Raw genomic sequence first — 21,781 nt, 5'->3', positions numbered from 1 at the left:
CTGGGATCATCTCCTAGTAGGTCAAGTGCAAGCCCATTGAAGACATTTTATTGCTTCTCCCAGAATGTTTGCATTCAAGCTTCTCACATAAGATTTGCATTTAAATTTTTTTTTAATGTTTATTTTTGAGAGAGAGGGGAGGGGAGAGGCAGAGAGAGAGAGACAGAGAGAATCCTAAGCAGGCTCCCAGCTGTCAGCGCAAAGCCCGACGTGGGGCTCAAACCCACAAACTGTGAGATCATGACTTGAGCTGAAGTCGTATGCTCAACTAACTGAGCCACCCGGGCGCCCTGATTTGTACTTTAAAATCCTCACCTCTCAGCAGGAGGGGAAAGCAGGAGACTGTCCTACAGGGTAACGTGGAGTAGATTTTCTACTTCAGAGATAGATTAAAAAAAAAATTTTTTTTTAATGTGTATTTTTGAGAGAGAGAGAGAGGGAGAGTGCGAGTGGGGGAGGGGCAGAGAGAGAGGGAGACACAGAATCCCAAGCAGGCTCCAGGCTCCCAGCTGTCAGCACAGAGCCTGATGCGGGGCTCAAACCCACGAACCATGAGATCATGACCTGAGCGGAAGTCGGACACTCAACCGACTCAGCCACCCAGGCACCCCTTGATAACGACTTTTTTTTTAAGTTTACTTATTTATTTTGAGAGAGAGAGCAAGCTGGGGAGGGGCAGACAGAGAGAGAGAGAGAGAGGGAGAGAGTTACAGGCAGGCTCCGTGATGGCAGCACAGAGCCCGATGTGGGGCTCCATCTCCTGAACTGTGAGATCATGGCCTGAGTTGAAATCAAGAGTTGGACGCTTAACCAAGTGAGCCACCCAGGCGCCCCGAGGTAGGATTTATATCTCTACCTGGGCCCTTAGTCTGCAGGGAGTATAGAGTCTTAACAGATTTATATACTAAAAGGACCTTGGATGAGCCTGTTCAAGAGTGCTGAATTCAGGGTGGCATTGAAAGGCCAAGCTGACCTCTTTTGGCCTCATTTTCAACTTCTGGATTTTTCTAATCCTGCAAGTGTGCTCAGACATAATGGCCCCTGCTTCTGTTTTGCCCACCCTCAGAAATAAAAAGAACCCAATCCCTTGGTGCTCCTGGCTGTGGAGAACAGGGCAGGCTGCTAGAGGCTGTAGTGAGACCCACGGTTGTGCCTGGCTTCTGCCCAGAGCGGGCCGTCTGGGTTTGGAAGTGCAAAGTGTCCTGCTGTGTTAGGAAATGTTCTTTTCTTGTCTTCTTTTCTTTTCTTTTCTTTTCTTTTCTTTTCTTTTCTCTTCTCTTCTCTTCTCTTCTCTTTTCTTTTCTCCTCTTCCTTTTTCTTCTTTTAGGATTTCGCACCACGTTAATGTATTATATCTTAAATCCTGTTTTCCAAGAACCAAACCTAAGTTGCCCTTTTTGTTTCTAGACATTGCTTTTAAAGTGGGACCTTTTAAAGGAGTCACTTGGACCTGGGATCTTTTCATCAGTGGGATGACAAGAGTTTACATTTCAGGTGAAAAAGACTCTTAGAGCTGGAGAAAGTTTTATGGGTGAACTTTGAAGTCCTTGAGGATCTTTGTAGGGTTTGAACCCAGGAGTCGCACAAATAGCCCCGAGTAAAATACTTGCCCGTTTTCTTATGAAGCATCTTCTTTATCCATTCATCCATTGGACAGGAGATTAGATCAGACTGCAAACCCGAATCTACCCAGACGGGGTTCCTTTTCTCCTGGTTGGTCAGCTTTCGTGGGCCTCATTTCTCACAGTGGTCTATCTCCGAAAGGGACGTGAGCGTGGGCTGAGCTTTGGTGTGGTTGGCAAATGGTGGTTGGGCTGGTTATACCCCAGGAACAGTGTGCCAGCACCATCTTCAGTCCTTTGAGATTTGTGCTGCCAGAAACGTGGTCCCGGAGAAGCTTCAGGAATGTGGTAGGAGAGGGAGTAGTGAGCCTCTGCGTCTTTGCTTCTGAGAGTCTGTTTTCACTCCCTGTGCATTCTTACCAGCAGCCGGAGAGGAAGGGACGGGGAGGGCAGGTTGGGTCTTTATTGAGATTCTCACCCTGGGCCAGGCGTGGAGGTGACTCTGGGCTTGTAAGGGAGGCGTCGCGGATGTATGAGAAACCAGCAGGATCTGTCTTCCCAGCCTGGGGCACAGAATGAAGTCACATTCCTTTCATGTCTAAGTTCATTGTCTCTCCACCCCCATCCTGCTATCCTTTCTCCTTTCTCCCATCCTCCTGTCATGGGCGCCATCTCTCAGGGGATGCTCATCCCGTCCAGGGGTCAACCTTGGTCACCACTGCCTCCAGCAGGAGACCAGAAAACCTTCTGTCTGCATCCGCTGAAGAACTCGTTTGCACTTTTGCCAGAATCTGCAGAGCAGGAGCCCAGGTTAGCCACTTCCAGAAGACGTCAGTGTCAAGGGGCCGCAAGCAGTGTTGGTCCGGCTTTTGCTTCTCCAGCGGGAGGGCTGAAGCGGGAGTTTCTCTTCTCCTGGCAGCTTGTGCTCAGCTCTGCACCGCTTGGGCCCGGCCTCCAGGGGCCCCAGCACCACTCAATGACGTCACCAAGTCACTCTTAACCAGGGACGAGGACATTTATTGCAAGGGCGGACTCTCCCTGGTGGTCCACTCACAGTGCTTGGTGCAGAGCCTGGGGCGTGGCGCGCCCTCACTGAAGGACGGTTGCTGCTGCCTCTGTTGGTCAGAGCTGGAGAGGGAGAAGGCCTGGAGGTGCAGAACAAGGCCCCCCATCCCAGACAGCGAGCCAGCCGTAGTCTGTGACCTGCTCTCCGGTTATGCTCTGGGTTCACCTGCTTTTTGTGACCCCAAGTCCCTGGTGATGTCTTGCTGAAAGATCCAGCTGTTGCTTGAGTTGTAAAGAACGTGGTCCAGGTTTGGAGCCGAGCATCTGTTCACAGGGGAGGGAGCCTCACCCTCAGCTTGTAATGATGCCGAGGGGACGCTGCAATTAGCAAGATCCCCAAAGGGAAGGGGATTTGGGGAGGAAGGGAAGACTCTAGGGTCCAGTGGGCCTGAGGTGAACCCTCCTACACTAGCTTGTTTTTACTGTTAGGAAGGAGGATGCGTCCCGTCCATTAGCTGCTAAAAACCCCTGCGAGAGCCTGCTCTGGGGAAGGCAGTACTGTGCACATCAAACAGCTAGGGCCGCAGAGGCCACTTGTTTGCATCGGATGTCACAGGCGGATGGATGGGAGGCAGAGCTGAGATCGGAAGCCAGTGTCATGTGCCTGAAGCCCCTACTTCTTTGTTTTTTCTCTCCTTAAGTTTATCTACTTGGAGAGAGACAGAGCATGCCTGTGGGGGAGGGGCAGAGAGAGAGAGAAGGAGAGAGAGAATCCGAGCAGACAATGCAGAGCCTGATGCAGGGCTGGAACCCACGAACCCGTGAGATCCTGCCCTGAGCCAAAATCAAGAGTCGGACGCTCAACCGGCTGAGCCACCCAGGCTCCCCGTTCCTGCTTCTTTCTTAAGACGCTATACGGTCTCACATCAGGCCACACGGGTGGCATCTTCGTGGCATCGGAATGATTTTTATTTGGGTATCCTAAAATATAATTTCATGCAAGGTCAAGTCAAAATACGAACGATTGATACAGAAAATAAATGTCCAAACGGTACGGTGGATTTAGAAAGATTTTATGCTCTCTTTAGGTATGGCTGATTTTCGGAAGTTTTTTGCAAAAGCAAAGCACGTAGTCGTCATTTCGGGGGCTGGCGTTAGTGCTGAAAGTGGGGTTCCGACCTTCAGAGGAGCTGGGGGCTATTGGAGAACATGGCAAGCTCAGGTGAGTGATGTTTCCAGAATACCGAGAGGTTCTACTGAAGGAAGCACAGTTTGACTCAGAGCCTGATGCCTGGCCCAGAGGGAAAAAAGATTTGAAATTGACCATGACTCTTGTCCTTATTCGTTTTGGCCGCAACACAAAGTCTGTATGATTAGGGTCTCAGGCATAAGCAAAGCAGCCACTTTCCTTACTTTCTAGATATGTACAGATCGCATTTATTCGTGTAACAATTTCGATTTCTTCTCGAACTTAAAGTGGAATCAGAAAAGTCGTGCTAAGCATAGCTCATTACTTTTCTATAGATCTTGAAATTAAGTATTAACACAGTTCTTAAGTGTATTTATTTATTTTGAAAGAGACAAAGGCAGCACGAGTGGGGGAGGGGCAAGGAAAGAAGGGGAGAGAGAGAATCCAAAGCAGGCTCCGCACTGTCCGTTCATAACCCAACGTGCGGCTGGAACTCACAAGCCGGGAGATCATGACTTGAGCTGAAACCAAGAGTCAGATGCTTAACTGACTGAGCCACCCAGGCACCCCAAGTATTACAAATTTTTAAAGTTCCTGTGAACTTTCATGTTTGAAACCAAAGTTGCAGTTTTGAAGGCTTAGGGCTCGACGTTTAAAAACTTTATACGGGGGCGCCTGGGTGGCTCAGTCGGTTAAGCGTCCGACTTCAGCTCAGGTCACCATCTCGTGGTCCGTGAGTTCGAGCCCCGTGTTGGGCTCCGGGCTGATGGCTCGGAGCCTGGAGCCTGCTTCCGATTCTGTGTCTCCCTCTCTCTCTGCCCCTCCACCGTTCATGCTCTATCTCTCTCTGTCTCGAAAATAAATAAAAACATTAAAAAAAAAAAAAAACTTTATACGAAGGCCATTAGAATGGAAACTCTATGGGCACGGACTTTTTAAAAACAGACTTGTATTGGGGCGCCTGGGTGGCTCAGTCGGTTAAGCGTCCGACTTCGGCTCAGGTCATGATCTCACGGTCCGTGAGTTCGAGCCCCGCGTCAGGCACTGTGCTGACAGCTCAGAGCCTGGAGCCTGCTTCCAATTCTGTGTCTCCCTCTCTCTCTGACCCTCCCCCATTCGTGCTCTCTCTGTCTCAAAAATAAATAAACATTAAAAAATAATTTTTTAAAAACAGACTTGTATTATGGTATAATATACAGATGACCCTCAAACCACACAGGTTTGAACTATGCAGATCCACCTACGTGCGGATTTTTTTTATACATAGCGTAAAACTTTTTAGAGATTTGCGACAGTTTGAAAAAACTCTCACATGAGCCCCGTAACCTAGACATTTCTAAAAATCTAAGACAAAGTTAGGCATGTCGTGAATGCATAAAATACATGTGGATACCAGTCTGTCTTTTATCATTTACTACCATTCAAATTTATTGCAAAAAGAAAAATTTGCCAGAACTTAGGCACGCAAATGCAGAGCCTATATGGTGCCATTCGTAGTCTAGAGCAATGTAAACACATGTGAAGATACGGTGTTAAATCATAACTACGTAAAACTACAGTGCACACGGTACCTCTGTAGTGATTTCGTAGCCACCTCCTGTGGCTGTTGCCATGAGCTCACATGTTGCGAGTATCTGCTTAAAATATGGTGTGACACAGGATGTCTGGGTGGCCCAGTTGGTTAAGTGATCAACTCTTGATTTTGGCTCAAGTCACGATCTCACAGTTCGTGGATTCGAGCCCCCTGTTGGGCTCTGCACCGACGGCACGGAGCCTGCTTGGGATTCTCTCTCTCTCTCTCTCTCTCTCTCTCTCTCTCTCTCTCTTTCTCTCTCTCCCTCTCTCTCTCACTGCCCCTCCCCCACTCATGCTCTGTCTCTCCCTGTATCAAAAATAAATAAAACATTAAAAAATTTTTAAAGAAAAGAAAAAATAAAAGGAAATTCATGAAGTCATTGCTGTAGCTATACCAGCAGGTGCAAAAACCTTGCAGTTTGGATGAAATATGTTTGTATCTCATATGGAAAATGCAGCTTTAGGGCGCCTGGGTGGCTCAGTCAGTTAAGCATCTGACTCTTGATCTCAGCTAGGTCATGATCTCACAGTTTGTGGGTTTGAGCCCCGCCATCGGGCTCCACGCTGACAGTGTGAAGCCTGCTCTGGATTCTCTCTCTCTCTCTCCCCCTCTCTCTGCCCCTCACCCGCTCGTGCTTGCTCGCTCTCAAAAATAAATAAATAAACATTAAAAAAAAAAAAGAAAACGCAGCTTCTATACGGTTTCAGGATTGCCATAAGAAAGGCATACCTGTGGACTAAGCTGATTCAGGAGAAAGTGACATCATTCTATGACAACTTAGAGCACAAAGAAAGCAAAGGACCTAAAGCTGGAGACTTTAGTGCAGGAGATGGTTTGATAACCTCAGAAAGGGGTTTGGCTTTAAAAAATGCCAAGGTCGGGGTGCCTGGGTGGCTCGGTTGAGCGTCCACCTTGGGCCTACGTCATGATCTCAGGGTTCGTGAGTTCGAGCCCTGCGTCAGGCTCTGTGCTGACAGCTCAGAGACTGGAGCCTGCTTTGGATTCTGTCTCCCTCTCTCTCTGCCCCTCCCCACTCACATTCTGTCTCTCTCTCAAAAATAAATTAACGGAAGCAGCTTCTGTCAACCAAGAGGCAGCAGACAAGTTCCCGGATGCCGTTAAGAGAATCATTGAGGAGAAAGGATGTCTGCCCAAACAGGTTTTTAACATAGACGAAAGTGCCCTATTCTAGGGGAAAAAATGCTACAAAAAACATTTACTAGTAAGAAAGAGAAGTGATCGCCAGGATTTAAGGCCAGAAGGGTTAAGCTAACTCTATGGTTTTGTACAAACGCAGTCGGGTTTCTGATCAGACGGCCCTTCTCTAGAGAGCCGCTAACCCCCAAGTTCTGAAAGGAGAATATAAATATTTTCCTGTCTTGTACAAGAAGAAGGCCTGGACACCAAGAATCCTTTTTCTGGGTGGGTCCCTGATGAAGTATCTTTGATTTCAGACGGTACCCTGTCCCAGAACCCTGTGAGTCCAACACCGAAGGCTTCAAACTGATCTCCTCACCTCCAAACACAGCGTCTCTAATTTAGCCTCTAGATCAGGGGTCAGAAGGGCCTTTAATGCTCACGACACACAGTGTCCTATGGAAAGGATTGTCAACGCTGTGGAAGGGAACCCCAACAGAGAGCGTCACAGAAGTCTGGAAGGATTTCGCCAGAAGGTGCCATCGTCGTTACAGAAAAAAGCCGCGAGAGCCACCAAGCCCGAAACAATAAATTCCTGTTGGAGAAAAGTCCAGACGTCGTGTGTGACTTCTTGGGATTTATCACGCAGCCTGTCGGGGAAACCATGAGAAAGATTATGGGTCTGGCAAAAATGGCGGAGGGGCGGGAGGGAGGTGAAGGGTTTTAAGATCCGGATCTTGGAGAAATTCGAGCGCTAAAGACACACGCCAGAGGCACCCACAGGAGTCGACGTGATGGAGGTGAGAGCCTCGGAACCAGTGCCAGACAACGAGGACGAAGATGCAAAAGCAGCGCAGGAGACAAACCGATGTTAGACAGTCTGGCAAAAGCGTTCCGGTGATCCGGATGTGGGACTTGAACTCACCAACCATGAGACCATGACCTGAGCTGAGATCACGAGTTGGACGCTCTACCGGCTGAGCTACCCAGGCGCCCCTTGACTTCTTTTACGAGACGGACTTGGGCACTGTCCCTAAAGCAAATGGTGGAGGAAGAATTGTTTATGTGTGGGACCATTTTGAGAGAAATGAAAAGGCAAAAAAGTTGGGCAGAGATTGCGATGTATTTCTGTGAAGTCACACCCAGTGTGCCTGCCTCTCCAGCCTCCCCTTCCACCTCCCCCACCGCTCCCTCCCCTGATGCCGCTGGGACAGCAAGACCGCCCACCCCGTCCTCCTCCCCCGCCCCGGCCTTCTGGAAGGCAATGAGGATGGAGACTTTATGATGACCCGCTTCCACTTAGTGAATAATAAATGATCATCGCGCCACACAGTTGATAAGCCGGCCCGTCGTGCATGCGTGTGTCTTCGTGTGAGAACCTCATAACCGTAGGGCTCAGACCATAGGAGGTGTCTTGTGTCGTGCCCGTTATCACCCAAGAATTCATCGTGTGCGCCATCCTGTGTTCACTTGCATGGAAGTGCATCGCCCACCCGTACGGAGGCATAAAGTGAGTGATAGTTAACGTGAGGTTCCTAAGGTGTTAGTTTTCTCACGGTTCTCGAACGTTGCTTTCGAAGAATTACGGTACACTACAGTGAGCGTCTCTTACAATTTGAGAAACCGTGTATCAACCTATCACCACAGGCAAGTGGTTTTTTTTTTTTTTTTAATTTAAAAAAAAATTTTTTTTAACGTTTATTTATTTTTGAGACAGAGAGAGACAGAGCATGAACGGGGGAGGGGCAGAGAGAGAGGGAGACACGGAATCGGAAGCGGGCTCCAGGCTCCGAGCCGTCAGCACGGAGCCCGACGCGGGGCTCGAACTCACGGGCCGCGAGATCGTGACGTGAGCCGAAGTCGGCCGCTTAACCGACTGAGCCACCCAGGCGCCCCACAAGTGGTTTTTTTTTTTTTTAAAGTTAAGTGTTTCTAACACTGTGTTATGGATATGATTGTGATACCGTATGCCGTAAAGATGTTATAACCACTCACCCAGCGTCTGGGCTAGCTACCGCGGAGCAATCGTATCCATTTCAGTCATTGCTGCTGCTTCATTACTGACGTATGAATTGTGTTATGCGTGAATAAATACGAACTTTTCACATTGCCTTTTACGTGTTTTTTAATGTTTATTCATTTTGAGAGAGAGAGAGAGAGTGTGTGTGCACGAGCAGGGGAAGGGGAGAGAATCTCAAGCAGGCTTCACGCCCAGCATGGAGCCCAGCGTAGGGCTCAATCTCAGGACCATGAGATCATGACCTGAGCTCAGATCAGGAGTCTGATGCCTTAACCAACTGAGCCGCCCCAGTGCCCCTCTTTTATTTTTTGATGTCTACCGTCAGTAATACGTAGAGCATCTACGGTGTTTTGTATCATATATAAGAATATTGATGTAGATACTGACAGATGATTCACGTTGTGAATGGACAATGTACTTTGGGTATCGATACGGACAGTACTGTAAATGTATTTGCTCTCCCTTAGGATTTTCTTAATAGCATTTTCTTTTTTCTAGCATACCTTCTTGTAAGAATACATTATGCAATACACGTAACATGCAGAATGTGTGTTAATTGCCTGTTTATTTTATCAGTAAGGCTTCCAGTCAACAGTAGGCTGTTAGTAGTTAAGTTTGGGGGAATCAAAAGTTATACGCAAGATTTTTTAATGCGCAGAGGTCGCTGCCCTTTACCCCCACGTTGTTCAAGGGTCAACTGTACGTACAATAAAATTCACCAGTTTGAAAGTGTGCCATTTAATGAGTTTTGACAAGTGTGTCCCGTAGCGTAGCCATGACCATGATCATGGGTCCGGAATATAACTTCAGGCCTTTTGCAGTCAGCCTCTTGCTCTCCCCCTGGCTCAGGAAATCCCAAGTTTTGGAGTGCAGGAAGTTTTGTCTGCCCTTTTTTTTTTTTAATGTTTATTTATTTATTTATTTATTTTTTTTGAGAGCGAGAGGGAGAGTGTGAGTGGGGGAGGGGCAGAGAGCTAGAGAACACAAGGGGGGGTGGTGGTGGGTGGAGACAGAGGCTCTGAAGCAGGCTCCCCGCTGACAGCAGAGAGCCCAACGCAGGGGGCTCAAACTCACGAACCTTGAGATCATGACCTGAGCTGAAATCAGACGCTGAACCGACTGAGCCCCCCAGGCACCCCGTCTGGTTTACGCATTGCTCTATCCCCAGCTCCCAGAACTCTGGCACACGTGAGTGCTTGATAGACTTCCGTTGGGTGAATGGAGGCCATCGTGCATAGTTACTTCAGTGCACGAATTCCACATTTCGTAGGTAGTTTCTTGTTAAATGAAGGGCTGATGAACCTGCCTTTCCTGCCCTATCACATGCCCCCGGCTGGCAGATGTTCAGGATGTTCTGTCGCCTCTCTGCTGCCCTCCAGGTGAGCCTGTGGCTGTAGCCGTGGGGATCGTTGCCTTAAGGATGAAGGAGTGGGGGAAGGAGGGCAGAGGGCCATTAGGGTCCCGGAAGAAAGAGGAGGCTCAGAAAGCAGCCGCTGAAGCCGAGAGGCAGGGGGTGGGGAGGCTCGGAGGGTCTCGGGGGGTGCTTTGAGAGGAGAGGATAGTCAGAAGTGTCAAAACAGCTCAGGGTTTGTGGGGAAGTACAGGGTGGATGTCGATGATCCACGACGTAGATGTTTGTTCCCCATTCACTCCCCAAGTGAAGGCTGACACTGTTAGCAGGTGGAAGAGTGACCTTCGTAGGTAAAACGAAAGGCAGAACACCACCACCACCGCAATGAAGATCTAGAATGTTTCGGTCATTGCCAGAGGCTCCCTTTTGCCCTTTCCTCCTAGGCTCGCAGCCCCAGACAACGACTACCCTTCTCTCTTTCATGGTAGATGAGACTCTTCTCTCCTAGAAGAGGGATCGTACTTTAAAAATATATTTTTATATATTCTGTTAATATGTGCACTGTTTTTTTTTTTTTTTTGAAGTTTATTTATTTTGAGAGTGAGAGTGGGAGAATGAGGGAGGAAGAGAGAGAAGGAGAGAATCCCAAGCAGGCCCCGCATTGTCAGCCCAGAGCCCGATGCAGGGCTCGAGCTCATGAACCCGCGATCGTGAGATGGTGACCCGAGCCGAAACCAAGCATCAGATGCTTGACGAACTGAGCCCCCGAGGCGCCCCTGTTCTTTCTGTGTGTAGTTGTGTATGTGTGTGCGGAGCCATAATTATAGTTATAAAAAACTGTGTTTGTCAACTGTGGCCATGATCAATTGGGCGTTTTGTATTTCACTTTTTTTCCTGCATCAATGAAAGGGACCTCATATGTTTTGGGACTCCGTGAAAAAAGCAGATTCAACCTGAATTACTTTCTTCCACATTATTGCTTTACTTCCTGGTCATAACTTACTCGAGTGGAAAATGGGACAGGTTGCATTATCCCTGCCTTGTAAGCGGGGAAATGAAAAGCAGTTTCTCCAAGGTCCCTTGTTGGTCCCAGGATTAGGACGGAGGCTGGCGCCCAGGCCCCTGTGCCCCGTCCGCCACACCGCGTGGGCCTAGGGCGGATGTGTTCCAGCTCGCTCCCCCCGGAAGCCGCCTGCCTCCACGTTCCAGAGCCTTAGTGCACCCTTCCTCCTCTGACTCGTGTCTCCTGTCTCACCCCCAGGACCTGGCCACCCCTCAGGCCTTTGCGCGAAACCCATCCCTGGTGTGGGAGTTCTACCACTACCGGCGGGAGGTGATGCGGAGCAAGGGACCGAACCCCGGGCACCTCGCCATCGCTGAATGTGAGGCCCGGCTGCGTGGGCAGGGCCGCCGGCTTGTGGTCATCACTCAAAACATCGATGAGCTGCACCGCAAGGCTGGCACCAAGAACCTTCTGGAAATCCACGGTGAGGCGCCCTCGCGTGGGGAGGGGAACCAGACTTCAAAACACGTGTCCTGCCATTTCCCACCTGGACCCACCGAACCACAGTCTGCATTTAGACAGGACACCCAGGCGTCTGGTGTGCGGGTCACACGGCAGAGACGCGAGTGCCCAGGGAGGCTGGCGGGAAAAGGGAAGTGTGGGCCATCGAACAACTTACAGCTTTGGCAGGAGCCGCCTGGGAAGACTCTGGCATTCCTGGGGGTGGCCGTTTCCTTTCCCCTCCTCCCCAGCTGGCCTGTCCCCTGAGGCTGAGCCTCTGCCCAGCTCTCAACAGATCAGTGACCAAGCCCGCCAGGTTTGTGACACCTGTGGAGTTTGTCTTACGTCCTGCTGGCTTCCCTCTGCCCTTGATGACACCGTCTCCCTCACGTCCTCTTTAATCCCCTCCCTCCTTTGAGCTCACCAAAAATCTCATAAACTCATACAGTTTCACATTTCATTCATACAAGAGCATAATCCCAAGGGCATTTGTATTTAATGCCCTTAAATGTATTTGTATCTACAAAACTTCCATCCCAAGCAACGCATTGCTAATTGTGGAATTTCCAGCAGTGGTGACCCAGGGGGGAATGTGGCTGGTTTCCTTGGGTTTGCAGTGAAGTTGCCTATTTTTGCCTGGGATAACGGAAACCGAGCACTGTTCGCTTGGGTCCCGTCCTTCTTTTGTACCCTAGCCATAGTCAGCCACCTACTGACCCGGTGTCTTGTTGGCACCTTCTCCCGCTGGGTCTGGGCCACTGTCCATGCGGCTCCTCTCGTTTCTTTACACTATCAGAATGCAGGCGGTGTCTCTTGCCATGTATAAATGTGTCAGATGGGGGTGTTAACACCTGTCTTGGTTGTTTGAAGGATCAAATAAGACAATATGTACATATTATTAGTTGGGGCTTACGGGGTTGCAAGCGATAAGAACTCTCTTCTAATGTAGGTAAAAACAGGTGCGCCTGGGTGGCTCAGTTGGTTGAGCAGCCAACTTCGGCTCAGGTGATGATCTCACGGTTCGTGAGTTCGAGCCCCGCGTCGGGCTCTGTGCTGACAGCTCAGAGCCCGGAGCCTGCTTCGGATTCTGGGTCTCCCTCTCTCTCTGCCCCTTCCCTGCTCGCACTCTGTCTCTTTCTCTCTCCCTCTCTGCCTCTCTCTCTCTCTCTCTCTCTCTCAAAAATAAACATTCAAAAAAAATTCTGATTTAGGTAAAAAAAAGAAAGCCCCTTCTTTCATCAAACTAAAGATGCCACCAATTTTTAACATGTATCGTGTTTTCAGTGTGACCCTCGCAAAGGAAATAGTCTGCCTAAGCCATCATATTTTATTATCCCTGAGCATTGTTATTTTGCACTTACCGAAATGGCCTACTAAAACTTACATAGACACAGATTTTTAGAAACTGTATCACCCTTGCACATATAAAAAACAGTGAAATATAAAAATGCACATATGAAAATGAGTGAAATAAAGTGGTGAAGATACTTCTCACGTTCCGACTCTTTCGAATCACTTCTGAATGACTCCAAGGCGTCAGTGTTTTCCAGGCGTGTTTTCCACGCATTTCCTAAAAGGCTGCTCCCCGCTCGTCTCCGGGTTCCCCTCCAAGCTGCTGACACACATCCTGGAAGTCTGATATTGGGCCTTCCTGGATCGACACCAACAGGTGTCGGGGGGAATGTACTAGACAACAGCCCGAACTCGTTTTCTTCCCCCAAATGGCCCTTTGGTGGTTTGTGGGCTGAAACATCCAGGGCTGGCCCTTGCCCCACCCAGCAGTCCCTGGGGAATAACAGCCATGTCCCCACACGTTTCAGCCATCATTGTTCTCCTATAACAGGTGTGCCAGCGCAGGCTCTGACGGCCGCCTCACATCTGTCCTCTCGCCGGGTAGCGGTCATAGGACACATGCGATTTCAGAGATACTAACGTGGGGGAGAATGGCCTTGCCGAAATTGACAAAGTAGGGATGTTGTCTCACAGAACCCGGGAGTCCTGGGTTGGAGCTGATGTCGTGAGCAACAGTCTCATCTTGCTCTGCCCCCCACCCCAGCTTTGTTGACTCTTTGAATAAAACCTCACTTCTCCCCGTGCATGCGGTCTGCCTCCGTGCGCCAGGCCAGTGAAGGGAGCTGTGGGCCGCTCTGGGCACCTTGCTTGGGTCACATACCTCCCTGTGACCGAAGGCCACTGCCAGAGGATTACGGTACCGTGATTGGACCAGTCGGGGGCGTGAGCCTAAGCTTGTATTTGGGGATGGGATTGACAGCTCCACCCACTCAGGGGATAGAGGAGAGATGGCTCCCCGAGGAAGGAATACTGGACAGAATGGAGCAGTGGACGTCCACTCTGGTGCGTGGTGAACATTTAGTGAATCGTGGTCACCGTCGTTGCTTTAGCTCAATAAATGGGTTGCTAGTTTTAACAATTACTTGCTTCATTTGTTAGTTGCTTATGTATTTACTGAGCTGCTTTTGTAGAAAGACTCAAGATTTGTTGAGTCGACGGTAAGATTTTGCCAGTACATCCAACGTTTTGAGCCTTCGTCAGTCATGTACCTAGTAAACCACGCCCTTGGGTTGACACTGGCTTCATGTACCCTACTGACCACCTTCAAGTCCGCCTCAACATCAGGATCATTTGAGAGCTCCTTAATCATGCCATAAGTCATTTTATCTGTCTCTCTCCCTTCCAGATTACAAAATCCAGGAGGCAGATGTCCGTGGCTCAGTAGAACTGCCTTTGGATTTCCCTTGACACCTAGGGCAGGCCCATTTGTTGAAATGAACGAATAAAAACTAAATTCTGTTGTACCCCTTTAGACATGGAGACAATTCCTTCTAATTATGCTAAATTCCGGTCTTGTTTAACTTGTGTTTTTCAGGTAGCTTATTTAAAACCCGATGTACCTCTTGTGGAGTTGTGGCGGAGAATTACAAGAGTCCCATTTGTCCAGCTTTATTGGGAAAAGGGTAATGACACTGCCCTACGGAATGAGTGTACTTTGTTTTCTCTTTTAAGTTCAACATAAACGGAAGGAAATTGAACAGTAGCCTAAGATTCCTGTGGATAGTTACGAGAAATGAGACTAGATTACAGTACAGCCATAGGATAAAAGAACTATTTTGCTCAAAATTTACAATGCTAAGTGAAAACCACAGGACCTAACTCTTATCTAATATGATCCAAACTTCATATTTAAACACATGCACGTGCACACACACACACACACTCATGCAAACACACGCACACCCCATGTGGGTATACCTGGTATATAGATAACAGACCAGAAGAAAAGACAACGAAATATTAACAGTGATTATCAAGAATAGTGGGGTTATGGGTAATTTTGATTAGTTCTTTATATCTTTCTGGAGTTTTTCTAACATTTCTGTGATGAGCACATACTGTTATAACTAGGGAAAAAACTAAGAGTAGACTCGAAATATTGAGAAAAAATTTACCTGGCCATTTAAAAAATTTTTTTAAAAATGTTTTTAATGTTTATTTACTTTTGAGAGAAAGAGAGAGAGAGACAGAGGTGTGAGCAGGGGAGGGGCAGAGAGAGGGAGACACAGAATCCAAAGCAGGCTCCAGGCTCTGAGCTGTCAGCACAGAGCCTGATACGGGGCTTGAACTCACAAGCCTTAAGATCATGACCTGAGCCGAAGTTGGACGCTTCACCAACTGAGCCACCCAGATGCCCCTTACCTGGCCATTTTAAATCAGGATAAATTATATAGGTAATACATGAATCCAGTATCATCGCAGAAGATTCCAATGATGATGTATACAGTGCATATCAGGAAGCTCCGCCTTAATATCCTGGTGGCTCCGCCCCCTCCCCACATGCAAATTCCCTTTTCTGAGAGAAAATCACTGGGTGTTAACTGTTTGGTATCTGCCCTTCCAGTACCCTTCTAAGTCAGCTTGTATTAACTATGAGTTTGGGAGCTGTATACCGCCAGGCGAATATACAGACTCACGTTATGTTTTCTCTCTGTTCTTTGATTATACCAATGTCATTGTTTCTTTACTAACATCACTTACTCCAGGGCTCCGGAACCTGAAGCTCAGGATGCCAGAATCCCAGTGGAGAAACTTCCCCGGTGGGTAAAAATCTCTGATCCGTAGTTGGTTTTCCAGATTGAAATAAAAAAAAAAAAAACAATCAAAATCTAAGTTCATTTGCTGAGATGCCTCTTAAGTGCACAAATGCAGCCGGACGGGGGCCAAAGGTTGAAGGTGAACCACCCCAGGGCGAGGAGAACCACTCCCTTCCCGTCCCTTTTTTGCTTTGCACTGTCCCTTTTTGCTTTGCACTGTGGTGGGATAATTTGAGTCCTGGAAGGGTTCTGGAGCTGTTATGCCCCAGCTGCTTACCCGGTGCTTACGAAGCGTAGAGGCGGACATCTTGTGAAAATGTTAGCTGCAATCAACTTCATTCTTCTCCTTGTCGTGTGTTATTAACCCAGGGCAAAGGAGGCAGTAAAAGGTCTTGCAAAAGTGAAATTATAGGACCAAACAGGATTTTTGTAGATAAAAAAAAAAAAAGAAAAGCCCTAGAGAAAGATTTTTGTGTCGGTTTTTCAAAAGCAGACGTTACAACGGCATTTCCCAAAGTGTTCTTAGAACACTCGATCCATGTGATGTTGATGGACGTTACTTAAAAAATGATGTTATGTGTTCAAATACATATGGAAACCGTAGAGTAAACAAATTTGAAGTATGTTTGCTTTACTGCAGGACTTCTCAGAGCATTTAATACACCAAAGTACACTGTTCTTTAAAGAATAGTTATCATTTGTGAATATTTCACTGGTTTATTTAACCACAGAACCCTATTTGTTATTCTTTTCAACGTTTTTTAATTTAAGTGTTTTATTTACTTATTTTGAGAAGACAGAGAAAGGATGAGAGTGAGTGGGGGAGGGGCAGAAAGAGAGGGAGAAAGAGGATCCCAAGCAGGCTCTGGGCTCTTAGTGTGGAGCCTGACGCGGGGCTCGATGCCATGACCCTGAGATGATGACCTACCTGAGCTGAAATCAAGAGCTGGGTGCTCAACCGACAGAGCCACGCAGGCGCCCCAGAACCCTATTTATTATTCTTAAGAAGGGTTTTTATTACTGAATTCTAAAGTTTGATCTAAAACAATAGGGAATCGTGGGCAGTTCTTGAGAAGATTATTTATGATGAAAGTGAGGTTTGGGAGGTTGTTGTAGAAGGTCTACGTAAGATGACCCACAGGCAGTGGGGAGTGGAAGAAGAGGAAGATGGCGAACTTGGCCGTGGCGAGGGCAAGAGAAAGGTGAATCTGAGGGAAAGTGAAAGGGGGACACAGATGCGACTAGCGCGTGGCTGGTGTGTTCGAGGCAGGGCTGAGCCTGGTTCCTCCCGGCTGCCATGCTGAAGAGTGCGATGACGTAGCTGGGAAAGGGAAAGCTGTGGTTAAAACCCCACATCCAGCTGAGTCCATGTTGAAGATCAATTGGCTTCATCCGAGATTCATGGATCGGACAGCATCCCACGTAGCAGACAGAAGCTCCAAGGAGCTGCGCACAATGGAAGACGTTTATAGGTGGAAGAGGCAGGGCGAGGAAGTTCTTCGGGCAAAGAGGGAATTGTTTCGGGCAAGGTCACCTTCCTTCTGGGGACCCAAGGGGTGTTTCAGGCGGGTTACCCCACTAGTGCCGACCAGGTGGCTCCAGATTGACTGGTTAAAGACCACAGGCCCTGGAGAGGCTGGGTATACGGCTAGGTTAGGTACTAGGTCTTGGTTTGCTGATATGGGGCTTAGCCCACGGGACTCCATTTTGGGCCTGTGGTCTCTCTTTTTTAACACGGTTTAGAAAGAGAACGGTAAGGTTGGCCGAAACACATCTGTCAACATATCAGCCCAGTGCATCCGGACAAAATGAAAGCTTTAGAAGGGCCTGAATATTCAGAATAAGCTCACATGGTCTGGAAGGGGAGGGAGGGAGGATAACAAGGAAGAGGACGACAGACTTGATTTGGGGTAGCCCCTAGCCTTCCTCTGATCCAGTGGGGCAGATCTTCTGGCAGGGCAGGTGTTGGGGTTGGGTGAAGGATAATGTTCCCACAGGTGCGAAGAGGCAGGGTGCGAGGGCCTGCTGCGACCCCACGTGGTGTGGTTTGGCGAAAACCTGGATCCTGCCATTCTGGAGGAGGTTGACAGAGAGCTGACCCTCTGTGACTTGTGTCTAGTGGTAAGTCATGCCCTCCCCTGATCCTCGAGATTTTCCGGAACACCAGGACTGGGGTGGAGTTTGTTGTGTTTTTTTTTATCTTCCCTTCCTTCCCTCTCTCTTCCCTTTCCTTCCTTCCTCCTCTTCCTACTGTGTGTGTTGAGAGGTTTTGTACCCTACAGAAGAATTAAGAAACAACGAATACGAATTGATCGTAAATGTGAAACTGCGGAAGACCTTTGCAAAGGGCTTTGCAAAGACACTCCCCTCCTGCCAAAAATAATGAAAAGAGCATGTTATTGGTTCTGATTTTGAAAGTAATACATGTTCATTATTACATCTGAGAAAACACAAAAAAGTGTAAGATTATAAGGAGGAAATTAGAAATCACCAATGATTCTGCCATCCAAAAATAGCCACTGTTCATTTTAGTGTATTTTTTCCTAGATCAGAGGTGAGAAACTGTGGCCGGTGGCCCAGATCTAGGCTGCCACTTGTTTTTGTAAATAAAGTTTTATTGGGACACAACCATGCCCATTCTTCTATGTATCGTGTATGGCTGCTTTCACACTCCAATGGCAGAGTTGACTATTTGTGATGGAGACTGTATGGCTTATAAATCCTAAAAATATTACTATATGGCCCTTCCCAGAAAAACATTTCCCTACTCCTGGTCTAGACCTTTTATTGTGCAGATGTATACATATGGTTAAAAATTCAAAAGTGGGTTCATACTGTATGTTCTGCTTTGAAACAACTTTATTCATGTAGCGATTCACCGGGCATATTCCGTGTCAGTACATCCACAAATCTGTATCATCTTTTCATTGGCGGCATGGTATTCTGTTGCATGGATATACAATGATATATTTAACCAATCCTCCATTGTCGGACATTTAGGCCATTTCACATTTTGATATTTTCAATAATGCTGTAGTGAATATTCTTTTTTTGTTGTTAATTTTAAAAAAAATTAAAAAAAAATTTTTTTTAACGTTTATTCATTTTTGAGAGACAGAGAGAGACAGAGCATGAGTGGGGAAGGGGCAGGGAGAGAGGGAGACACAGAATCCGAAGCAGGCTCCAGGCTCTGAGCCATCAGCACAGAGCCTGATGCGGGGCTCGAACCCACCAACTGCGAGATCATGACCTGAGCCGAACTCGGACGCTCAGCCGACTGAGCCACCCAGGTGCCCCTGTCGTTAATCTTTTTTTTTAACGCTTACTCATTTTTGAGAGACAGAGAGAGCGTGAGTGGGGGAGGGGCAGGATCTGAAGCAGGCTCCAGACTCCGAGCTGTCAGCACGGAGCCCGATGCAGGGCTCGAACTCACGAACTGCGAGATCATGACCTGAGCCGAAGTCAGACACTTAACCGACTGAGCCACCCAGGCGCCCCTGTAGTGACTATTCTTAGACATAACTCCTCATATACTCTTCAAATCATTTCCTTGGGACATATTTCCTAGAAATGGAATGAATTAGACAGAGGGTGTGCATATTTCCGAGTTTCCTTAACACATCTTTAAAAGCAGAAGCACTTTCTCATGGGTACACATTCATTCAGCCAGTATTTATTGAGTGCACCCCAATGTTTCAGTGTCTGTTCATCACCAGTGCTTAAATGAGAAAACCTGGTTTGTACAACATATTCTGGCCTTTCCATTCTTGTAAAGCACACTTATACATATGTATCTATAGGGAAAAACCTGAAAGGATGTATATCCAAATGTGAACAGTGGTCATCACAGGGTAGCGGGAGTATGAATAACGTGAGTATATTTTTTCTTTGCGTTTTCTAATGTTAAAAAAAAAAAAAGAAAGAAAGAAACGAACATGGATTATTGGCATTACTTCACAGAGCAGAGACAAAACCGAGCCCTTGATTCTCTCCATTTGTGCTCCCTTTTCCCTAGCACATTCTTCTAGTGATCAGCCGACAGGATGCCTCTTAACTCCCCATCTGTCCCTTGGAAGCTCCCCATCTGTTTCATCCAGCTAGCTTTCCTCACATCTTGCAACCCTAAAGTGGCCTGAGTTTATGTAAGGTTTTCTGGAAGAATGTTTCCTCTCCCCGTAGTGTGGTCATTGGTCCGTTTCCATTTGTTTGCTTTGTAGGTGGGAACTTCCTCCGTGGTTTATCCTGCCGCCATGTTTGCCCCCCAGGTGTCTGCCCGCGGAGTGCCAGTGGCCGAATTCAACATGGAAACCACCCCAGCCACGAACAGATTCAGGTACAGGGACCAGGTGGGAGATGGACGGTGCTGAGCACGTTTAGACACGTTATCTAAACAGATGTCACCTATGGTTCTAATTAGAAAAGAGAGAGAGAGAGACAGAGAGAGAGAGAGATGGAGACACACAGAGTATATGTTTTCTAATTTGGTCGGTCGTTGCTTTGATGGAAGAACAAAATCTTCACTGTAGACCAAGGTAGCTATGTCTTTTTACAGGGAATTTGCCTTAGGGCTTTTGGGGTTCACATTTTGAAAGTTCTTCTTTGATTAGCGTTTTGAAAGTTCTTTGATTCCCTAGGCTTTGCTGTCATTTGTGTGTTTATGTGAGACTTAGTAATGGCATTTCGGTGTAGGCGAGTTGAATACCCAGCACAGCCGGGGAGATGCCCATACGCCCTCATCACTCTGTTCTCACTGCGCGGCGTCCTGGGTGAGCTCCTCTTTGGTCTCATTGCCAAATAATCGCCAAGTTGCCACATATCCTCAATATTAGTACTTGGGGCCATGCCGCGATACTGATCCCTTCTTCCACACTGTGGAAAGTGGAGACCATCAGAGAATGCGTTTTGGGGGTTCTGTTTTGTCCTCCCCTTCCTTTTGCTTTCTTTTTTCACCCTGGCTGTTGTGTCTTCCCTTAGTTTATACATTTTTATCAGTCTGCTTAATTCCTTTCTAGAATAAGGTAGTACATGAAAAACTCTTAAAGAAATATGAATAAATGGAAAACTTCACTGAAACTTCTTTTTTTTTTAAGTTTTTAATGTTTATTTATTTTGAGAGAGAGAGAGAGAATGAGCGGGGAAGGGGCAGAGAGAGAGGGAGACAGAATCTGAAGCAGGCTCCATCAGCAAAGAGCCCGACACGGGGCTTGAACCCACGAACTGCGAGATCATGACCTGAGCCGAAGTCAGACGCTTAACTGACCGAGCCACCCAGGCGCTCCTGAAACTTCTTATCATTACTTCAGCCAATAGTTTTCACCTCAACAACATATTTTAAAAATACCGACGGGGGCGCCTGGGTGGCTCAGTTGGTTGAGCGTCCAAATTCATCTCCGGTCATGATCTCACAGTTCATGAGTTCGAGCCCCGCGTCAGGCTCTGTGCTGACAGCTCAGAGCCTGGAGCCTGCTTCGGATTCTGTGCCTCCCTCTCTCTCTGCCCCAACCCACTTGCATTCTGTCTCTGTCTCAAAAATAAATAAACGTTAAAAAAATTAAAAAAAAATACCAACGTGTGGGTACCACCCAGGAGGTTCTGATGTGATTGGCCTGAGGTGTAGCCTGGGCATCGTGATTTTTATCAGCTTCCTAGATGATTCTAATATGCAGCCACGGTGAGAACCAGCATTCTGAGTCTTCATTGGGATAAAAATGTGCCACAGACTGTGTGACCGTCTTCAGGTGACTTGGCCGAATCTGGTCTCCTCCACGTCTTTTTAATCAGCTACGGTTTGTGTCCTTAGTCTACCTCTTCATTTATGCATAAGTGGTAGGAACCAGGAAGACGTCCCTTTAAAAAACTGCCTTCGATTATAAAACTGATTCTTTGAAAACTCCCCAGGAGAAGAAATATAGAAGATGAGAATATGTGGAAGGACATTCATGTTCATGGACGAGACAAGTTAATATTGTTACTATGGTAGTGCTCCCCACCCTGATTTACAGATACCGCTAGTCTCTATCGAAATTGCGGCTGGCCTGTTTGCTAAAATTGGCAAGTTGGTCCCAAAATTCATACGGAAATGCAAGGGACCCAGAATAGCCGAAACAAAAAGAATGAAGTTGAAAAACTCACGCTTTGCAGTTTGGAAAGTTACCACGAAGTTACAGTTACGCAGACCGCATGGCGCTGGCCTGCAGATGGGCACATAGGTTAGCGGAACAGAATCACAAGTCCAGAAATACACATAAGTTAGCGGAACAGAATCGTGAGTCCAGAAATATACATAGGTTGGCGGAACAGAATCGCGAGTCCAGAAATACACATAGGT

At 47.5% G+C, this 21,781-nt stretch overlaps 1 protein-coding gene across 4 annotated transcripts in view; it reads left to right on the top strand.

Moving 5' to 3' along the window:
• SIRT5 (sirtuin 5) overlaps positions 1-21,781 on the top strand; it is a 40,774-nt gene that overhangs the window by 7,214 nt on the left and 11,779 nt on the right. For 3 of the 4 annotated variants that reach the window (XM_049655024.1, XM_049655025.1, XM_049655023.1), the window contains exons 3-8: positions 3,656-3,789; positions 11,102-11,327; positions 14,232-14,319; positions 15,403-15,456; positions 17,451-17,574; positions 19,671-19,786. In XM_049655024.1, coding sequence (XP_049510981.1) covers positions 3,656-3,789; positions 11,102-11,327; positions 14,232-14,319; positions 15,403-15,456; positions 17,451-17,574; positions 19,671-19,786 — 742 coding nt within the window. The remainder of the gene's footprint in view (positions 1-3,655; positions 3,790-11,101; positions 11,328-14,231; positions 14,320-15,402; positions 15,457-17,450; positions 17,575-19,670; positions 19,787-21,781) is intronic. The other variant, XM_049655026.1, reaches the window with a different exon arrangement.

The sequence above is a fragment of the Panthera uncia genome (genome assembly GCF_023721935.1).
Source record: "Panthera uncia isolate 11264 chromosome B2 unlocalized genomic scaffold, Puncia_PCG_1.0 HiC_scaffold_25, whole genome shotgun sequence".
Classification (NCBI taxonomy): domain Eukaryota; kingdom Metazoa; phylum Chordata; class Mammalia; order Carnivora; family Felidae; genus Panthera; species Panthera uncia.
Note: the sequence above shows the minus strand (reverse complement) of the source record. Positions and strands in the feature narration are given on the sequence as shown.